This window comes from Tupaia chinensis, unplaced genomic scaffold (genome assembly GCF_000334495.1).
Source record: "Tupaia chinensis unplaced genomic scaffold, TupChi_1.0 Scaffold147123_1, whole genome shotgun sequence".
NCBI classification, from domain to species: domain Eukaryota; kingdom Metazoa; phylum Chordata; class Mammalia; order Scandentia; family Tupaiidae; genus Tupaia; species Tupaia belangeri.
The window spans coordinates 440,866-462,268 of record NW_006206975.1 but is presented as its reverse complement, the minus strand read 5'-3'; the positions used below and the strand labels follow the sequence as shown (position 1 = coordinate 462,268).

At 38.9% G+C, this 21,403-nt stretch overlaps 1 protein-coding gene across 6 annotated transcripts in view; it reads left to right on the top strand.

The window, feature by feature from the left end:
- BDP1 (BDP1 general transcription factor IIIB subunit) overlaps positions 1–21,403 on the top strand; it is a 128,934-nt gene that overhangs the window by 47,340 nt on the left and 60,191 nt on the right. For all 6 annotated transcript variants that reach the window (XM_006169506.3, XM_014584556.2, XM_006169507.3 and 3 more), the window contains 7 exons: positions 1,690–1,885; positions 3,302–3,438; positions 6,327–8,682; positions 10,517–10,701; positions 11,598–11,820; positions 14,087–14,262; positions 16,220–16,411. In XM_006169506.3, coding sequence (XP_006169568.1) covers positions 1,690–1,885; positions 3,302–3,438; positions 6,327–8,682; positions 10,517–10,701; positions 11,598–11,820; positions 14,087–14,262; positions 16,220–16,411 — 3,465 coding nt within the window. The remainder of the gene's footprint in view (positions 1–1,689; positions 1,886–3,301; positions 3,439–6,326; positions 8,683–10,516; positions 10,702–11,597; positions 11,821–14,086; positions 14,263–16,219; positions 16,412–21,403) is intronic.

Here is a 21,403-nt window from a genome sequence, read left to right as displayed (position 1 = left end):
CAGTCCTTTCTCCTTCATTCTCCTCTCGGGATCTTGGGCACATACTCACATATGCCTGGCGTGAGTTTAAGCCACTGGGTCTGGGACTCGAACCATGGTCAACTTACATGGGAGTCCAGAGACATAGCCATTACTGGAACTGCTGGTCCTGGTCCCTTTTTTTTTTTTTTTTTTAAGAGGGATTTTTGCCATAGGGTGTGTGCACTCATCAGAGAGACAGTGAAACAGAAAGCGATTCCTGGGGAAATGACCATCTGCAGTTTCTTCTCCATTCTTCTCTTAGAATTTTGGGCATGCATGCACATGTACCTGGCATGAGTTTTAAGCTGCCCAGTCTGGGACTTGAACCATGGTAGACTATGTGAGAGTCCAGTGATATAACCATTATATCACCTGCTGGTCCTGCAAAAACCTCTTTAAATAAAAAATAAGATGCATGTTCCTGAATAATAGCATTTGTAGCAGGGGATGACAAAAGGCACTATTTATTTATTTATTTATTTGGAGAGGTTTTTGTTCTAGGGCACGTGCGCTCGCCAGACAGACAGAGAGAGACAGAGAGACAGAAAGCGAGAAATCACCCCCCAGGGGGGATGGCCACGCCACAATCCCTTCTCCATTCTCCTCTCAGGATCTTGGGCAGGCATGCACACGTGCCCAGCATGAGTTTAAGCCATTGGGTCTGGGACTTGAACCGTGATCTACTGCGTGGAAGTCCAGCAACATAGCCATTACGCTAACTGCTGGTCCCTATTTATTGATTTTTGAGAGAGATTTTTGCTATAGGGTGTGTGTGGTTGCTAGAGACACAGAGAGAGACAGAGAGACAGAAAGCGAGAAATCATCCCCTAGGGATGACCATGCTGCAGTTCCTTCTTCTTTAATCTCCTCTCAGAATTTTGGGCACAGGCATGCACGTGTCTGGTGTGTTTTTAAGCCACTGAGTCTGGGACTTGAACCGCAGTCAACTATGTGGGAATCTAATGACCTAACTATTATGTCATTCTCTGGTCTCATAAAGCAATATTTATCTTGGCTTGGAAATCTGCTATCCTGGCTTACTGACCTTATTCTTTATTCTATTGTGAATCTAAATAGGATTTATCACAGACTGAATATATCTTATCACATCATAGGCTGGATTCTGGGTTCTTCTGGAGAGTACTATTTCTACCATAATTTGGGACTAATTTGTAGTTCATTATACACTAGTGTCCTGAGAGAGGAATAGTAACACATTCTTGTCAGCTGTGGGTTTTTCCAATTTTTTAATGAAAATTTGATTGAGGGACTGGCAGGTGGCATGGTGGTTAATTAAGAGTGCTAGACCCCCACATGGCTAACCGCAGTTCGAGTCCTAGACCTGGTGGCGTACTTTCTCACTTTTCCTCTCTCTCTCTTGCTCTGTCCCAAATAAGTAAACAAAATTAAATAAAAATAATTCTTTAAAAAAAAAAGAAAATTTCATTGAAAGACAATTTTTACAATCCGACTTCCAGGGTTATGTCTGTTCTAAAGAGTAAGGTGTAGACATATGAGCATCTTTGAAGAAGCTCCTAAGGATACTTGTGCACTATTTTATATTCCACATAATTTACTTATTCATGCCAGGGAAAAGGAAATACTGAGAAACAAGGAAGTTTGTGACTTCAGCATAAACATTGATTTTATTTCTTGTGGTTGTTCCAGTTTGAGTGAAAATATTTGTCTGCAAGAAGATAATCAACCAAAGGTTTTCAGACCTGCACGACTGACGAGGGCCCAATTGCAAAGGGCAAAGCCAAATGTAGGTAAAGCTACCGAAAGAAAAGGAACTCTTGGATCACAGGAAACAATGGAGGCCAGTGTAGGAAAGGGTGAAAAAGAATCATGTGATGGTAGAGATGTAAGTACTCTGATGCCTCCCCACATTTTTGTTTAACAAGCACATAAGCCTTAACATAAGCTTTCCACAAACACCTTTTCAAATAGCAGTGCTATACAATTTGTGTATCATTCATTAAATTTATGGTCAAAGTCTCACAGCCAATAGCTTTGCTAATAATAAAATCATATTTACTTGATAGATAATTTTCTTTTACCTTAGGTCATATTTGTACTTGATTTTCTTTGCCATTCAGTGGATGTTTTAATTACCTTTCTCTTGAGAAGATAGCTAAGTAAAATGGATTTTGGTTTATATTTTTAAAAATTACCAGAAGGCAACTCACCTGAGAGAGAGAGGGAAAAGGGGAGAGAGAAGGAGAAAGCCCTTCCCTTGAGGAAGGGACACATTGCAATCCCTTCTCCATTTCTGTCTCCTTTCAGGATTTTGGGCATGCACACAATTGCACCTGGTGTGTATTTCATGTGGGATCCAGCTTTTTTAACTACCAGACCTCTGGCTGGTCCTATTTTACGTATATAATCTTCATAATAAATATTTTCATGATTGAGATTTGAATTTCTTCAGTGATAATTCCCATAATCTATAATGGAATTGTAATAATCAGAAAAATTCAGAAAGATGGACCATTTTGGGTAATTCTAATGGATGAGACAAAAGTAGTTACTTTCTTTTTTTTTTTTTATTGATAGGTTTTTGCTATAGGGTGCGTGCGCTCGCCAGACAGACAGAGAGAGACATAGAGATAGAAAGCGAGAAATCACCCCCCAGGGGGGATGGTCACGCCGCAATCCCTTCTCCTCCATTCTCCTCTCGGGATCTTGGGCACGCATGCACATGCGCCCGGCATGAGTTTTAAGCCACCGGGTCCGGGACGCGAACCATGGTCGACTACGTGGGAGTCCAGAGATGTAGCCATTATGGTAACTGCTGGTTCCCAGTAGTTACTTTCTGATTGGGAAGAAAAGAAGGACTTTGAGATATGATGAAAAGGTATGACTTAAAAAATTTTCTAGAATATCTAAAAAAACTAGAAGTTTCCTTTGGGATTGGTCCTGTGTGCTGATGGTTAAGGGAGTCCCACATAGACAACTATGGATTGAATGTCAGCCCCACTGGCTTAAAAAACAGGCTGGGTACATGTGTGTGCGTGCCTCAGGTCATTATAGGATGCAAAATGGAAAAGAAAGGATTGTGGTGTGACCACACCTCTATGGCAAGTACTTTCTCTCTCTTTCTTTCTCTGGCAAGAAATGTATGTGCCCTCAGGCAGTTAAAAAAGTGTCCTTTGAATGTGATTTTATAATTTTGAAATTTTTACCATTTAAAAAATATTCAAATTGGAAAAAATGTGAAATCTTTTAAAATAATGTGTTCCTTTGTTAAACCTAAAATATTAAAAATTTGTATTTTAAGGTGATTCTTCAACAATTAGAAGATCAGTCTTGTAAAATTTTTGAGCATGAAGACATCACATCACAGGCTGAGAAAAAAGACCCTTCTTTTCATAACGTGCAGTCATATGAGCCCAAGGCTCTTGATGAATGCCCAAGGTAAGCATCATTTCATTGATTATGTGATTTTTGAATCTAGTACCAAGTTTTAGAATTCATTAATCCTTTGGGACCACCAAATGGCATAATGGTTACATTGCTGAACTCCTAGATCCTCAACCACAGTTCAAGTCGCAGACCGAGCAGCTTAAAAGTCACACTAGGCATTTGTGCATTCTTGCCCAAGATCCCAAGAGGAGAATGGAGGAGAAGAGATTGTGACATTGCCACCTCCCCTGGGGGGTGATTTCTTTCTTCCTTTCTGTCTCTCCAGCAAATGCATGCACCCTATAGCAAAAAAACTCTCTTTTAAAAAAAAAAAAAGAATTCTTTAATCCCATTTTAAAAATTGCAAATAGGTAGATTTATTTTTTTTGTATATAATGTTACACATAATGTTTAAAAGTATAACTTCAGGGATCAGCCAGGTGGTGTGGAGGTTAAGGTGACTGGATCCTACATGGTTGTCTATATGGTTTGAGTCCTGGACCCTGTGGCTGGAAAACACTGGCTGCATTAAAGTCTTTTTATTATGTAGAAACACTCTAAGCATGTAGAATATACTTATAATATAGTCGTATTTTACAATCCGAACTGATACTGAAGTAATGAAATTATGAATAAAACCTTTGGTTAAAACATTTATATGTTTAAAGAATATGCCAGTGTTTGAAATGTGACTTTATCAAGATAGTCTTATCTTTTCCCATGATAACCCAAACCAAAATTACTAGCACAGTAACCTCACTAAAAGCTAGCTGTTTCTGGATGTTATTATAAAAAAATTACATTGTAAAAAATTATTTTAATGAAGAAAGATGTACTCAGACCTAGAAAAGTTCAAACAAGCAATTGCATATTACTTTTAATAATTTTTTTCATGATAGAGTGTGTGTATATGCACATGAAAGGCAGATAAAAGAAAAGTGAGCATTCTCTACAGTGTCTGTTCATACTATGAACCTCCTCCTTCAGCCTGGGCTCTTGTGTGTGCCTCTTGTGTTTCAGGCTAAGCAGGCCAGATTGAACACAGTCACCATGCAGGATCCTGCCTCTCTTGAGCAATGCATTACCTCGGTGTCATGGAGCACACCCTGATCTTTTTTTAAGCTGTTCAGTTTGTAGTTACATGCTCATTCAACCTGACATGTCTGAATAAGTTTAGTGTCTCGTTTGATTTCATTTTTGCTAAAGCATAATGACAATTATTTAAAAAGTTTCTTTCCTTTATGATAGAGAAAAGGGAGATGGGACCAGCAGATGGTGTAATCGTATGTCGCTGGACTCCCACGTAGTTGACTGTGGTTTGAGTCCTGGACCTGGCGGCTTTAAAACTCAAACCAGGTGTGCGTGTGCCCAAGATCCTGAGACCAAAATGGAGGAAAAGGGATTATAGCATGGTCATTCCCCCTCTGGGGGAGGGTGGTTTTTCGCTTTTTGTCTGTCTCTCTATGGTGAGCACACATGCCCTATAGCAAAAATCTCTCTGTTAGGAAAAAAAAAAAAAAAAAGAAAGAAAGAGAAGGAGAGAGATGAGAGAAAGGGAAAAAGAAAGATGGGCACTGTCAGCCAGGGCCTCACACAGTGATCCTCTCCTCTGCCCTCCCAGCCAACCAGATCCACAGCATGTACCAGTCAGCCTAGGAACCAAAATGGGATTTTCTGTTTGGCTCCAGCATCACTGAGCAACACACTATTGCTGAGCCACAGTGAACACCAATGACCTTCCTTACCCAACCACTAAGACCTCTTTCACTCATTTATATTTTTATTAGTTTTAAAACATCTATTATAAGTAAACAGAGCACAAAGCAAAGAATGCCGCTACATTTCTGGAGAGCAGCAAGGTGTTTGTTCTGGATAATGATTGTATACCTGGTAGTATTTAGCAAAATACTGTTGTGTGTTTAACCTGTTCTTTTATTCCCAGTTTGTCTTGTGAAATCACAGGCTCTTAGAGAGATGTCAGAAAACCTGAAATGTACTGAAAACCTCATTTTAGATTGTTTTTTAAAAAGTGGGTAGGGCAGACTTAGTTCTTAGTCATAAGACTTTATCTTATTCAAGTTCTATTTTTTTTTAAGAATTATTTCTTATTTAATTGTATTCATTGCTATTATTTTATTTTATTTTATTTTATTTTATTTTTAAATTGACCACAGACTGAGAGAGAGAAGGAAAGTGAGAAAGCAAACTGCCAGGTCTGGGACTCAAACTATGGTCAGTCATGTGGGCATTTTAGATTGTTTTTTAAAAAGTGGGTAGGGCAGACTTAGTTCTTAGTCATAAGACTTTATCTTATTCAAGTTCTATTTTTTTTTAAGAATTATTTCTTATTTAATTGTATTCATTGCTATTATTTTATTTTATTTTATTTTATTTTATTTTTAAATTGACCACAGACTGAGAGAGAGAAGGAAAGTGAGAAAGCAAACTGCCAGGTCTGGGACTCAAACTATGGTCAGTCATGTGGGAGTCCAGCATCTTAACCAATATGCCACCTGCCAGCCCCTCAAGTTCTGTTTTCATCTAGCTATTTGATATTGTCTAGTCTGTCATGGTAAACCATATCTCTGGGTAAAAGTCAGTTGGAACAATGTGTAGAAATAACAGATACACCTTGAGGACTGAAGATTGTTTCCAAGCTGATGTTTATATAGGATGGTATAGATGACAATTGGAAAGAAACTATTCAGGGCCAATATTTCAAAAGATAGAATTTTTTTTTCTCCTCTAACTTTTAAATTTTACCCTGATATCTCTGGGCTTCCTTATTTTTTTCTTAATTTGAGAGTTTGTAGTGTTTCCATAATGATTTCTCAACATCTTATCGTCAGCTAGCAATTAGGTTTAAAACTTTATTTTGTGTCCTTTTTTTTTTTATATAGTATTCAAGAGGATAATAAAACAAATACAGTTAAACAAGTCCCAATTCCAAGGACTCGATTTCAGAAACCAAAGCCAAATATCAGAAGAAAAACTGGAAGGAGAGACATTTCCTCAAAGGAAGAGGTTCCAGAGGAGACTATTGTCACTGGGGAAATGGCAACAGAGTTGAGAGACGTTGTAAGCCTAGACATCTCACCAAGGGAGAAGGTACCAATAGAAACTACCAAAACTACTGAAAAGGAGTCAGATTTAAAAGAATGTGAAAGAAGAGACATTTCTCTGAGGGAGGATATACCAGAACTGATTAACATCTCTGTGGAAATGGAGGCAGGTTTGAAAGAAACTGAGAGAGAGATTTCTCCAAGAGAGAAAATACCAAAAGTGATTGATGCCACTGAGGAAATACACACAGATTTAGAAGAAATTGCAAGAAGAGAAACAGCCTCACGGGAAAATGCCCTAGAAGAGGTTAAGCCTGTAGGTGAAATGGAGACAGATTTGAGAGAAACTCGAAGGGAGATTTCTCCAAGTGAAGGAATACTAAAGGTATTTGATACCAGTGAGGAAATACACACAGATTTGGAAGAAGCTAGAAGACGAGAAATATTCCCACAGGAAAATATCCCAGAGGAGGATAGGTCTATACGTGAAATAGAGAAAGATTTGAAAGAACCTGAAAAAGAAATTTCCCCAAGAGAGGGGGTATCAGAGGTGATTGATGATGCTGAGGAAATAGACATAGGTTTGGAAAAAACTGGAAAAAGAGAAATATCCCTCCAGGATAGTACTCCAGAGGAGACTACACCTATAGGTGAAATGGAGACAGCTTTGAAAGAAAATGAAAGAGAAATTTCTCCAAGGGAAGATATACTAGAGTTGAAGGATGTCACTGAGGAAATAGACACAGATTTGGAAGAAGCTGGAAGAAGAGAAATAGCTCCACAGGAAAATGTCTTAGAGGAATCTAGGCCTGTAAGTCAAATAGAGACAGTTTTGGAAGAAACTAAAAGAAAGATTTCTCCAAGGGAGGAGATACCAGAGGTGATTGATGTCACTGAGGAAATAGACACCAACTTGGAAGAAACTGGAAAAAGAGAAATATCCTCCCAGGATAGTATCCCAGGGGAGGCTAGACCTATAGGTGAAATGGAGACAGGTTTGAAAGAAACTGAAGGAGAAATTTCTCCAAGAGAGGATACACCAGAGATGATGGATGTCACTGAGAAAGTAGATACAGATTTGGAAAAAACTGGAAGAGAAATAGCTCCACAGGAAAATGTCTCAGAGGAGCCTTGGCCTATAAGTGAAATAGAGACAGTTTTGAAAGAAACTAAAAGAATGATTTCTCCAAGGAAGGAGATATCAGAGGTGATTGATGTCACTGAGGAAATAGACACCGATTCAGAAGAAACTGGAAAAAGAGAAATACCTGCACAGGAAAATACCCCAGAGGAGGCTAGGCCTATAAGTGAAATGGAGACAGATTTGAAAACTGAAAAAGAGATTTTTTCAAGGGATAAAATAACAGAGATGGTTGATGTCACAGAAGAAAAAGAGAGAGATTTGGAAAACAATGGAAGAGGACATATCTCCCCACTGGAAAATGCCCCAAAAGAGGCAAGGCCTATAGATGAAATGGGGAGAGATTGGAAAGAAACTGGAGTAGAAATTTCCTTAAGGGAAGAGATATTAGAGGTGATGGATATCACTGAAGAAATAGATGAAATAGACAAAGATTTGAAAGAAACTGGAAGAACAGAAATAGCCCCAGAGGAAAATGTCTCAGAAGAGGTCAAGCATATGGGTGAAATGGAGACAGGTTTGAAAGAAAATGAAAGAGTTAAGATACGAGAAGTGATAGATGCCACTAAGGAAAAAGAGACAGATTTGGATGAAACTGAAAGAAGACAAATATTTTCTCCAGTTAAGGTCCCAGAGGAGGTCAATACTATAGATAAAATGGAAACAGATTTGAAAGCAGTTGGAGTAGAAATTTCCCAAAGGGAAAAAGTGCCAGTGGAGGTCAGTGCCATAGATGAAAGGGAGATTGACTTGAAAGAAACTGGAAAAAGGGACATTTCCCTGGTAGAAAAGGTATCAGGAATGATGACTGCCATTGAAGAAACAGAGGTAGATTTGAAAAAAACTGGAAGACAGATTTCTTTGAGGGAGAGTAGTTCTGAAGAGATTACTGTTACTGAGAAAATGGTGGCAAATTTGGAACAAAGTGCTAAAGGAGACCTTTCTCCAAGGGAAAATGAACCAGAGGAAACTGATACTGCAAGACAGACTGAGACAAATCCAATTCAGAGCAGTAATGATGACTGCAATGCTATGCCTTCACTAGATATAAAAGTAGGTATTTTTCTATCATTTAAAAATTTTCTTGAATGTTTTATAAGTTACTAAAATAATTTAATGATTATTGTGATTAAGTCCAACAAAATTTAAAGTTTCTAAGTTTTTTTTTTTTTTTTTTTTTTTTTTGCCAGTTTCAGGATTTATTTTATTCTTAGTATTATTTTTTAAGGTTTTTGCCATGGGATGAGTGTGCTTGCTGGAGAGAGACAGAGGGAAAGTGAGAAATCAACCACTGTGGGGGAAGGTCATGCTATAATCCCTTCTTCATTGTCCTGGGATTTTGAGCATGCATATACACATACCTGGTGTAGTTTTCAAGCTGCTGGGTCTGGGACTCAAACTGGGGTTGGCTATATGGGAGTCTAGCAACTTAACCACCATGCCACCTCCTGGCCTCTATTTTTGAGTATTGGTTTTTGCTATACGGTGTGTGCACTCCCATAGATAGACAGTAAAAGGGAAAGTGAGAAATCACCCCCTGGGAGAGGGTTTCCCAGTCTCCTGTAATTTTTGGCACACATGCACAAGTGCCTGGTGTGAGTTTTAAGCTGTCAGATCTGGGCCTTGAACCATGGTTGACCATGTGAGAGTTCAGCACCTTAACCTCTATGCCACCTGCTGGTCCCTAAGATCTTTTTTATAAGGTAACTTAAAAAATTTTTTTTTTTTTTTGAGAGATTTTCACTGTAGGGCGCGTGCGCTTGCCAGACAGACAGAGAGAGACATAGAGACAGAAAGCGAGAAATCACCCCCCAGGGGGGATGGTCACGCCGCAATCCCTTCTCCTCCATTCTCCTCTCGGGATCTTGGGCACGCACGCACACGCGCCCGGCGTGAGTTTTAAGCCACCGGGTCCGGGACACGAACCGCGGTCGACTACGTGGGAGTCCAGCAACATAGCCATTACGCTAACTGCTGGTTCCCAAAATTTTTTTTTTAATTGTGGAGAAGCTGATTATTAACTTTAGTTTAAGTTACTCCTTTAGGTAAAAGGAGTATAGGAAATTGAACTGAATTTGTACCAACCCTTATATGAACATACATGTAATTATTCCTCTGTGTTTCTCTCATTTTTTGGTCCCATTCTATTTTATTTCATTTCTAAAAGTTCCTTTTGTTGAATGTTCTAATTACTTGAAGCTTATGTTCCTCTACATTTTCAGTGACTTTTTTTTAAAAGAATTTTTAATTTAACTTTATTTATTTATTTTAGTTTGACCAGAGAGGGGCAGAATGAGAGAGAGAGAGAGATAGCAAGAGAGAGAAAAAGTGAGAAAGGAAGCTGCCACCAAGTCCATGACTTGAACCACAGTCAACTCTGCGAGTCTAGTGCCCTTAACCACTACGCCACTTGCCGGCCCCAACATTTTCAATGACATTTTTTAAAGGTTTTTTTTTTTTTTTTTTTTTTTTTTGATAAGTAAGGCATTTGTGGTTTGGAATAATTATAATATGCCATGCAAAAGGGAGTTTTTAGAATTCTAGGTTTTAACATTTGTAAGTTAAATTTTTATTTTATTTATTTTTAAAAAGAATTATTGAACATTAACCATTTATTTATTTATTTTAATTTGACAAGAGAAGGATAGCATGAGAGAGAGAAAATGAGAAAGCAAGCCACCAGGTCCAGAACTTGAACCCTGTTGGTCATTTGGCAGTCCAGCTCCCTCAACCACTACGTCACCTGCTGACCCTACATTTTTATTTTATTTAAAAATTAAAACAAACTTCTAGAATGTTAAAGGAAAATGTAAAGGAGGCTTTTGTTTGAGAATAGGAAAGCTTAAGGACTCTTCTGTATGTGCTGATTTACTATGACTTCCTCCAGAACATTACCAGTGAAGTCCTGTTGCCTATGCATGCATCTGTAGAAGATAAAAGCAATTCTGAAAAGGAAGTATCAAGTCACTTAAGTCATTTGAAGACTTCACAGACTTCTGAACTTGGTAAAACAGTAGAAGAGAAGATGAGACCTCCAGATGTTCCAGAACAGTTTTCAGACATTAATTTAAGGTACAAGTGTATAGATCTGTGTGCTTTTAAAGAAAAAACATACAAAGTTATATTTGTAGATTATATCAAACTAAGGTTTCAAGGCATAACATATATAGGCATCCCTCTCGTAAGCTGTTATGACTAGGTCATTAAGCAAATTGATTGATAAGTGAGGAGCTTAAAGGTGGATGTCTTGTAGCATATCATGGTGCCATAGGGCATGTATTTTTCAATAGAAATCATGCAACACCACACTAGAACAATGTAATTCTACCCATACAAAAAACATACATTAGATAAGCACAAGAAAGAGACAAGACATACCACAACTTGATAATATAAATCTGGTGTATTTTTGTGTGTGTGTTCTGAATATTACTGTGGTTGCATAGTAAAGTATAAATTTATAAACAAAATATGTAGTCTTGTGTAGTTGTGACTCTTTGGATTATCAACACTAACTGATTACCAGAATGAGACAAAAACTGAGAAAGGGGATTCTTTGTGCTGGTCGTTAAGTCCAAGAGGTCATTAAACAGGTAGGTCCTTTAAATAAAGAGTGGCTGTATAGGATAATGTTTGAGATTTTAAGATCGTTTGGAAGACTGGTAGAGAGCATTGAGGTCAGTCTGACAGTTGTGAGAATTAGAAACACATAAAAGGGTATGTAGCACAAACTCCTAAGTCAATATGAGTTTGACACATGTGTACTTTCTTTGTGCAAAGATGATATTTCTAGGCTCATACTTGAATCGTACCACTCATGGTTTTCAGGATCTCCCAAATAGTTTGATTTGTTTTCCTGTTAAGAATTAGTATTAAATGTTTACTGCCAGCCTCTAAGGTTGGTTCAAGACTCTACTCTCACTGCGACTTCAGTTAATTCTAAAGTTTAATAATTCTTGTCCCCAAAGCAAATCTCTTCCTCAAGAACAGAAACCACTTGAAGTTAAACCAGCACCTTTTGTGAGAAGTCGATTCAAAAGACCAAAACCAAATCTAACGAGAGCAGTTCTAAAGAGAGAGACTACTGAAGCCAAAAAATATGTACCTGGGAAGGAATCAGAAACTGATAAAGTGGAGACTGTTGTGATACAAGAGAATCGTGAACAGGCTGGTACTCTGCCTTCTCAGCATGTGAGTGATACTCGAGATCGAGGTGGTGTGTGTGAGAAAAAGACATTGTTATTAAAATATCTGGAGTTAAAATTTTACAGTTTTTTTTTCATGTAATTTTTATTGTGTGTGATATTGTTGTGCATAATTACATAAGACTTTGGTGTCTGATGATGGGCAAGTGTGCATGGGAAGGCACTTAGGAGGCCTGAACTATAATTCAAGTTCTGGCTATGCAACCATAGCCAAATAATTAACAAGGTTTTTCATTAGAAAAATGGGAGAAATAGTTCTTTTCTCTGTCCTGAAGGTCAAGTGAAAAGTGAAAATCTTGATATGAGTTAAAGTATTTTATTAACTTCATTAACTTAGCCCATGACAGATTAAGATTGTATGATATAGCTTCAAAAATTTCTAAATCAAATGTTAATGTTCATAAGTAAAGTCAGCGTTTATAAATATAAAATTACTTTTTAGAATTAAAATTTCTTTTTTAGGGGAGAGATTTTTGCTATAGGGCCTGTGAGCTTACCAGAGAAATAGAAAGTGAGAAATCACCTCCACCCCCAGGGAGGGGGGTGGCCATGCCACAATCGTTTTTCCTCCATTGTCTTCTCAGGTTTTTGGGCACACATACACACATGCTGGTATGAGTTTTAAGTCACCCGGTCCAGGATTTGAAATGTGGTTGACTACATGGAAGCCCAACGATGTAACCATTATACCATTTTTGGTCCCTAGTATTAAAATTCTTACTTGACATCTTAAAATACTTAGTTCTTTACTGTATATGAACAGTTATACTTTTTTCTCCTAGCTTTATATCTTTAAAGAAAAACTTATATTTAATTTTTCTTCCTGATTATAAAAGCTTTAATTTTGGAAAAAAATGATATATTCTAAAAAGTGATAGTCATTTATAATATTCCATATTCTCTCAAGTTAAATCCTAAAGCAATTCTGAATGTAATCGTTTAGACTTTTCTTTGTACATACTTATTTATAAAATAGTAAAATTTACAAGGTTTTTTTTTTAATTATTATTATTTTTTTTATTTTAGAGGTTTTTGCTATAGGGCGCATGCGCTCGCCAGAAAGACAGAGACAGAAAGCAAGAAATCACCCACCAGGGGGATGGCCATGCTGCAGTCCTTTCTCCTCCATTCTCCTCTTGGGATCTTGGGCACGTGTGCACACACACACCTGGCATGAGTTTAAGCCACCGGGTCTGGGACTCATGCCGTGGTCCACTACATGTGAGTCCAGCGACATAACCATTATGCTAACTGCTCGTCCCAAAATTTACAAATATTTTTATTCTTTTCCAAAAATGGCATTATCTCTGACCTTCAGATTTTTCCACTTAATACAATATTGTGAACATATTTTGGATCAGTACAAAAAAATTTATTTTTTCTTATTGACTATGTATGATTACATTGTAAAGAAATTAAAATTTATTTGGGAACCAGCAGTTAGCGTAATGGCTATGTCACCGGACTCCCATGTAGTCGACTGCGGTTCGCATCCCGGACCCAGTGGCTTAAAACTCACACCGGGCGCGTGTGCGTGCGTGCCCAAGATCCCAAGAGGAGAATGGAGGAGAAGGGATTGCAGCATGGCCATCCCCCCTGGGGGGTGATTTCTCGCTTTCTGTCTCTCTGTCTCTCTCTGTCGGCGAGCGCACGCACCCTATAGCAAAAACCTCTCCAAAAAAAAAGAAATTAAAATTTATTTAATCCTCTACAGATACAGTTATCTTATTTACAATTTTAAAATTTTCTTTGGAGGAGAGTTTTTAAATTGTTGTAATAAATATCCTTGTATATACATTTCTAGATAATTGAGTACTTTTATAAGATTAATTTCTAGAAGTGAAATTGCTGGGAATTTGCAATTTTGGTAGATTATTTATTTTTTTTTTTAAAGATATTTTTGCTATAGGGCACGTATGTTCACCAGAGAGAGAGACAGAAAGTGAGAAATTACCCCCTAGGGGGATGGCCACAATGCAGTCCCTTCTCCTCCAGTCTCCTCATGGGATCTTGGGCACACACACACACGGACCCAGCATTAGTTTTTAGCTGCCAGGTCCTACATTTGAACCACGGTCGACTATGTGGGAGTCCAGTGACATAACCATTCTGCCATCAGCTGGTCCCAAATTTTGGTAGATTCTAACAGTTGTCCTCTACAAAGACTATACCAATTTATTCTTTTGATAGTATATGAAAGTTATTATTTCCTTTACTTTCACTAACACTGAATGAAAATTTTTTTCTTCTAGGATGTGGCTTCCCTCATGACATCAAGAGAAAAAGATAAATTGGGTTACGAGAAGGAAGAGGCTGAATCGCCATGTGTACAGACCGTAGAGGACCTTTCACCTTCAAATACTTGTGATTCTGAAGAGGTGTCTCAGTCTACACAAGCCCAGGGAAATGACTTAGTTGTTTCTACTGGGTAAACAACGATACTTCCTTAGAAATTTAAAATAAGAGACATATTTTATTTGGGAGATCAAATATTTACTTATTCTTAGTAGAATATGTTAATGTATTCTAAAAGTGAATACAAACAATATTTGGTTTATTGTTACTGATACAGCAAACTGCCTAAAATAGAAAATCAGGACCATCTGGTGGTGTAGTAGTTAAAGCTACTGGATTCCAGATGGCTGGCTGTCCGGCTGACTGTCTAGCTTGAAAAACACACTGTGTGTGTGTGTGTTTGTGTCTGTCCAAAATCCTGAAAGGAGGGAAAGGTGGAAGAGAAGGGATTATGCGCTCTTAAGTGCACACACCCTCTGACAAATAAAAAAAAAAGAAGAAGAAAATCAGATTGAATTCACTACCTTTTAATGATTGCTTATTTATCTTCATTGTTAACTGCCTAACATCCTATTCAGCACACATTTAAACATGAAAAAATTGGGACTGACAGTTAGTGTAATGGCTCTGTTGCAGGACTCCCATGTAATCGACCGTGGTTCGAGTCCTGGACCCGGTGGCTTAAACTCAAGCCTGGCACGTGTGCATGTGTGCCCAAGATCCCGAGAAGAGAATGGAGGAGAAGAGATTGCAGCGTGGCCATCTCCCCTGTGGCGTGATTTCTCACTGTCTCTCTCTGTCTTTCCGGCGAGTGCATGCGCCCTATAGCAAAAACAAAACAAAACAAAAAACTCTCAAAAAAAAAAAAACGCCATGAAAAAATTGTAGATCGGACAAGGCATCTTTAAGATATGCATGGGAAATGCATATAATAAAAAAATCTACACATGGGTTTCAACAATTTTTTGCACCAAAATAAACTCATACTTTAATTTCAGTTTTTCATGAACTTACGTTTTTTAAAAGATTTTTGTCATAGGGCATGCACGCTCGCTAGACAGAGACAGTGAAAGGAAAAGTAAGAAATCACTCCCCAGGAGGCATGGCCACACTGCAGCCCTTTCTCCTTTATTCTCCTCCTGAGATTTTGGGCATGCATGGCCACGTGCCTGGCGTGATTCTCAAGCTGCCTGGTCTGGGACTCAAACTGCACTGGCCACGTGGGAGTCTAGCAGCTTAACCGCTACACTACCTGCTAGCCTTGCTGTTAGTTTTTTTTTTTTTTTTTTAATTATCTTTCTATGTTCATCACTTTTTAAAAATTATTATTACTATTTTTATTTTTAAAAAGTTTGCTGTAGGGGGGCTGGCAGGTGGCACAGTGGTTAAGGTGCTGGACTCACACATGGCCGACCTTGGTTTGAGTCCCGGACCTGGCAACTTGCTTTCTCACTTTCCCTTTCTCTCCCTGTCTCTCTCCGGTCAATAATAATAATAACAAATAAGATACATATATACATTTTTAAAAAATTTTTGCTGTACGGCATATGCACTCACCAGAAAAAGAAAGGGAAAGCAAGCCACCAGGTTTAGAACTTGAACTGTGGTCCACCATGAGAGAATCCAGCACCTTAGCCGCCATGCCACATGCCCTTTGATAAGATGTTCATAGAATAAAATTTGCCATTTTAATTATTTTTATGTGTGCAGTAGTATTAAGTATGCTAACATTGTTGTATATTCATCTCCAGAAGTTTTTTATTTTCACAAACTGAAACTCTGTATCTGTTAAACATTAACTCCCTACTCACCCTGTCTTCCATTCCCTGACAGCTACCATTCTACTTTGTCTTTATCAATTTAGTTCCTATAAGTACATCATATAAGTTTATTTCCTCTTGAGTATTAAAGTAACTATTTTCTTTTATAAAATCAGGTATATTTATAATCAGGAAATAATTCTGTACTGGTACAAGGATATTTTATAGTGTTTATTAGGTGATATTTATAAATTTTATATTTTTATCATAGTTTTTAACTTTCTATAGTTGAGCTCCTTCTTTTTCTCCCTAACCCCTTTTCCATAATAGGACTCCTACTAGGAACACATTCCAAGAAGAAGTGAAGGACAGTGTTATCCAACCTTCTCAACCAGTAAGGGGCCGCCTTCAGAGACCTTGGCCAAATGTAAGAAAGTCTGGACAGAGGCAAGTGGTAGAAAAAGTTGAAGCCAAAGGCGTAATTATGGAAGAAAGAATGAGTCTACAAAAAGATGAAACTAAGTGAGTGTGCTTTTAATAAAAAAAAAAGTAAAACTTTTTTGAAGTTGAAATCTTTGCACAATTGATTTTGCATAACTTGATATTCTGAAAATTTTATGAAAGGATTAAGTAACAATTACAGAACTATAGTATTTTAAACCTGTTTCTTCAAATTTTGTACAAGAGCATGTAATTGGCAAACATCCTGTTTTGGTATAAAAGCTATACTTTTATAGTAGACAAAGGTTTTTAAGTTCTCTTTTTTTTCCTTAAGTTCCTTTTTTTTTATTTTTGGAGAGGTTTTTGCTATAGGGCGTGTGCGCTTGCCAGACAGAGAGATAGAATGCGAGAAATCACCCCCCAGAGGGGATGGCCACGCCGCAATCCCTTCTCCTCCATTCTCCTCTCGGGATCTTGGGCACACACGCACACGCTCCTGGCGTGAGTTTAAGCCACCGGGTCCGGGACTCGAGCTGCGGTTGACTACATGGGAGTCCAGCAACATAGCCATTACGCTAACTGCTGGTCCCAGTTCTTTTTTTTTTTATTATTATTTTTGTTTTGTAGAAGTTTTTGCTATAGGGCGTGTGTGCTCGCCAGAAAGACAGAGACAGAGAGACAGAAATCGAGAAATCACCCCCCAGGCGGGATGGCCAAGTCGCAATCCGTTCTCCTCCATTCTCTTCTTGGGATCTTGGGCACGCGCCCGGCGTGAGTTTTAAGTCACTGGGCCGGGATTCAAACTGCGGTCGATTACATGGGAGTCCAGCGACATAGCCATTACACTAACTGCTGATCCCACTTAAGTTCCTTTTTTATAACCTAATTACCAAAATTCATAAATGGGAAATGCTGTGAAGTAGTTACTGTGTGTGTGTGTATGTGTGTGTGTGTGTGTTTTAACACGAGATTTTTTGCTATAGAGCATGTGCGCAAGCTGAAGTGACAGGCAGACAGATAGAAAATGAGAAGTCACCTCTGTGGGTGGCCATACTGCAGTCTCTTCTCCATTCTCCTCTTGAGATTTTGGGCATAAATGCACATACGCCTGGCATGAGTTTTAAGTCCCTGGATTTGGGACTCCAACCATGGTGGGCCATGTGGGAGTTCAGTGATGTAACCACTGTGCCATCTGCTGGTCCTTACATTTATTTATTTCAATTTGACCAGAGAGAGATGGAGCAAGAAAAAGAAAGTGACAATCCAAGCTGCCAGATCTGGAACTCAAATCGTGGTCAGCCATGTGGGGAGGAGTCCAGCACCCCTAACTACCACACCTCCTCCCAGCCCTTTGTTTCAAACACCTTTATTTGTTATTTGTTTGAGGATGCATGTGCACTTTAGAGAGAGAAAAGAAGACCTCACTTGCATTGCAGTCCCTTTTCTGTTTCTCCATCCTGTTGGTATTTTGACTCCAGACATGCACACATACACAACATCATGTGCATGTGCTGAGCATGTTTTTCAAGTTGCCAGGGCTGGGATTTGAACTGCACAGTTGACTGTGTGGGATCTAGCTTCCTTATCCACTAGGCCACAGGGGTGGCCTTCAGCTTTTTAAAATTAGGTAGAATGACTGGTTATTTTGGAAAATGCAGATGAGATTTTGTTATTGTATTCTTTTTTTTTTTTTTTTTTACCCTCTCTAGACAGATGAAACTATGGAAATAATTGGTCATCAGAAAAGTCATGACACTTTTTTTTTTTTTTTTTGGAGAGGTGGCACATGCATTCGCCAGACAGACAGCGACACAGAGAGATAGAATGTGAGAAATCACCCCCCAGGGGGGATGGCTATGACGCAGTCCCTTCTTCTCCATTCTCCTCTCGGGATCTTTGGCACACACGCAAACATGCCTGGTGTGAGTTTTAAGCCACCGGGTCCGGGAAGCGAACCACGGTCGACTACATGGGAGTCCAGCGACATAGCTGTTATGCTACCTGCTGGTCTCAGTCATGACACATTTTTACATAGAAAATACCTCATGGGGACCAGCAGTTTGCGTAATGGCTGTGTCACTGAACTCCCACATAGTTGACCCTGTTTTGAGCCCAGTGGCTTAAACTCAAGTTGGGCGTGTGTGCGTGCGTGCCTAAGATCCCAAGAGGAGATTGGAGGAGAAGGGATTGCGGCGTGGCCATCCCCCCTAGGGGTTGATTTCTCGCTTTATGTCTTTCCGTCTCTCTTTCCGGTGAGCACACATGCCCTATAGCAAAAACCTCTCCAAAAAAAAAAAAAGAAAAATGACTCATGAATTTTCCAACAACTCAATAGAATATGGGTATTTTATATCATCTCTCTGAATCGGTGGGACTATACTGATTAGATGGCTTTAAAAAGTTTGTTCTCCTTGACACAGATTTCTCTTGCAAAGCTGTTAGTGGTTTAATAGGGATTTCCTTTGTTTCCTGTCCTTTTTTTTTTCTTTTGGCCTGAAAAATCCTTTTATATTGCTTTCTTTTTAAGATAAAGGCCACTTTTAACATTGCAATAATTTCAAGTTCCCTCACTAGCACATTTCTTCATTTTTAAAAACCAAATGTTTGTGCACAGTTTTGGTGCTCGCTGCTAAGATGCCATGTTCCACAGGCTCCAACCACATTGGAGACCCAGGTTCAATTTCCAGTCTAACCTAAAAGCCAGGGGTGGTGTTATATACCTTTAATCCCAGTGACTTGGAGGCTGAAGCAGGAGGGCGAGCTTGAGACTTGCCTGGGTAGTAAGACCCTGTTTAAAAAAATGAGCCATGTTTATATTACTAACTGGGAGAGTGAGGCCGGGGGATCACTGACCTGGCGAGATCCTATCTTTAAAAAAACGAAATAAACAAAACTGAGTGTTTGAAGTATTTGGTACTTAGAAATGTTTTTCACTAAAATTCATTACAGTTGCTATGTGTGGATTAGGCTGATGATTATTCCCATGGAGTAAGTCATTGCTAAGAATGATTCTAGGAAACACTTCCCCAGATGTTAAAGATAAAGCGCTTGGGCCAACCCCATAGTGCAGTGAGTTAAGCCCTGTGCATGAGGGCTGTATTCCACCTAGCTGACAGTGGTCTGAATCCCTGCCCTGACAGCTTGATAGACGTACTGGGTATGTGTACTTGAGGACCCAAAATGCTGACAGGAAGGAGAAAAGGAAGAAAAGGTCTTGCAGCGTGACCATGCCCCATTAGGGGGAGGTTTTACTCTTTCTCTTGTGAGCATATGCAAGAGCATACATACCCACTGGGAGGGAAAAAGAAATAAGATGATTTTAAGGTGGGCGCCACCAGGTGCTATGGTGGGTAAGTTGGCTGGACTCCCACATGGCTGACCATGGTTCGAGCCCCTGGCTTGAAAATCATGCCGAGCACTGTGTGTGTGTGCCCCAAATTCCAAGAGAAGAATGGAGAAGAAGGAATTGCAGCCTTGCCATCCCCCCTGGGGGAAAATTTCTCACTTTCCCTCTCTGTCTCTGATGAATGCATGTACCTTGAGACAAAAACCTAAAACAAAAAAATAATGAAATCTTATGATGAACTTGTTTATATCTTCTAGCTTCTTCTGGCTACTAATTATGGGTTTATTCTTATGTACAATTCAATCTCTTTTTGGATTGAAAGAATTTTGCTACTGAAAATAACCTTATATATTTATTCATTCAACAATCAATTTAGTATCTCCTGTACACCAGTTGTTGTTCTAGGTGCTGATGATATAGAAATGCACAAACCAAAAAAACTTGTCATTGTTGAGGTTATATTGTGCTTGAGGAAGCAGGTTATAAGCAATAGAAATAAATTGAATGAGTAAGAAATAAGTAGAGGGAACAGCAGTTAGCATAATGGCTGTGTTGCTGGACTCCCATGTAGTCGACCGCGATTCGAGTCCCGGACCTGGTGGCTTAAACTCACGCCAGGCACGCATGTGTGCATGCCCAAGATCCCGAGAGGAGAATGGAGGAGAAGGGCTTGTGGCGTGGCCATTCCCCCTGGGAGTTATTTCTCACTTTCTGTCTCTCTGTCTCTCTCTGTCTTTCTGGAGAGTGCACACGTCCTATAGCAAAAAAAAAAAAAAAAACTCTACAAGAAAAAAAGAGAAAGAGGTAGAAAAAAATAAAATGGGGGTGAGGTAGGGAATATCATGATTAGGGATTCCTTTTTTCATTAGTGGTGACCAGAGAATGCTTCATTGAAGGTATACCACTGGAGAGAATACCTGAAAGAAGTAGGGGAGCAAGTCAAGGGGAATATCCTCGGGAAGAGGAATCAGTAATTCAAAAGCACTAAGGCAAGAATATGCCTGGCATGCTTGAGGAACAGTAAAGATGCCAATGTGGAATAGAATGAAAAAGAGGAAGAGTAGTAGATGTACAAGAGGTGAAGACTGAGGGTGGAAAAGGTTAGAATATGTAGGACCATTGCAATGATTTTAATTCTTACTCCAAGGGAGCCTTTAACACTAGTGATCTGTGAGGTTAGCCCCTTGTAATGTAGTAATTTGTAATTGATTGCATAGAGCTAGAGGACTTAAATAATTTATTAAAAGTAACATTAGCTGTTTAGATTTTAAACTTAAATTTTCATGATTTACTGCTTTTGGAGTAATAGATTCCTAGTTCTATAGACAGTGTTTTCTTTTCTGAAAGAAACGTCCGTCTTCAATTTTCTTTCTTTTCTTTTCTTTTTTTCCTTTCCTTTCCTTTCTTTCTTTCTAAGGTTTTGTCATAGGGTGTGTGCACCCGATAAAAAGAGATGGTGAGAGGGAAAGTGAGAGATTACCTCCCAGGGTGGGTGACCATGCCACAGTCCCTACTCATTCAATCTCCTTCTGGGGTTTTGGGCACACACGCACAATGTGCTCGGTGTATTCAGGCCTCCTGGTCTGGGACTTGAACCATGGTCTGCCATGTGAAGGGTCCAGTGCCTTAACAACCACGCCACCTGCTGGTCCTATCTTTGTGTTTCTTAATGAGAAATCTAATTTTTAAACTTCCTGTATCAAAATCCATTACTACCAATTTTTTTT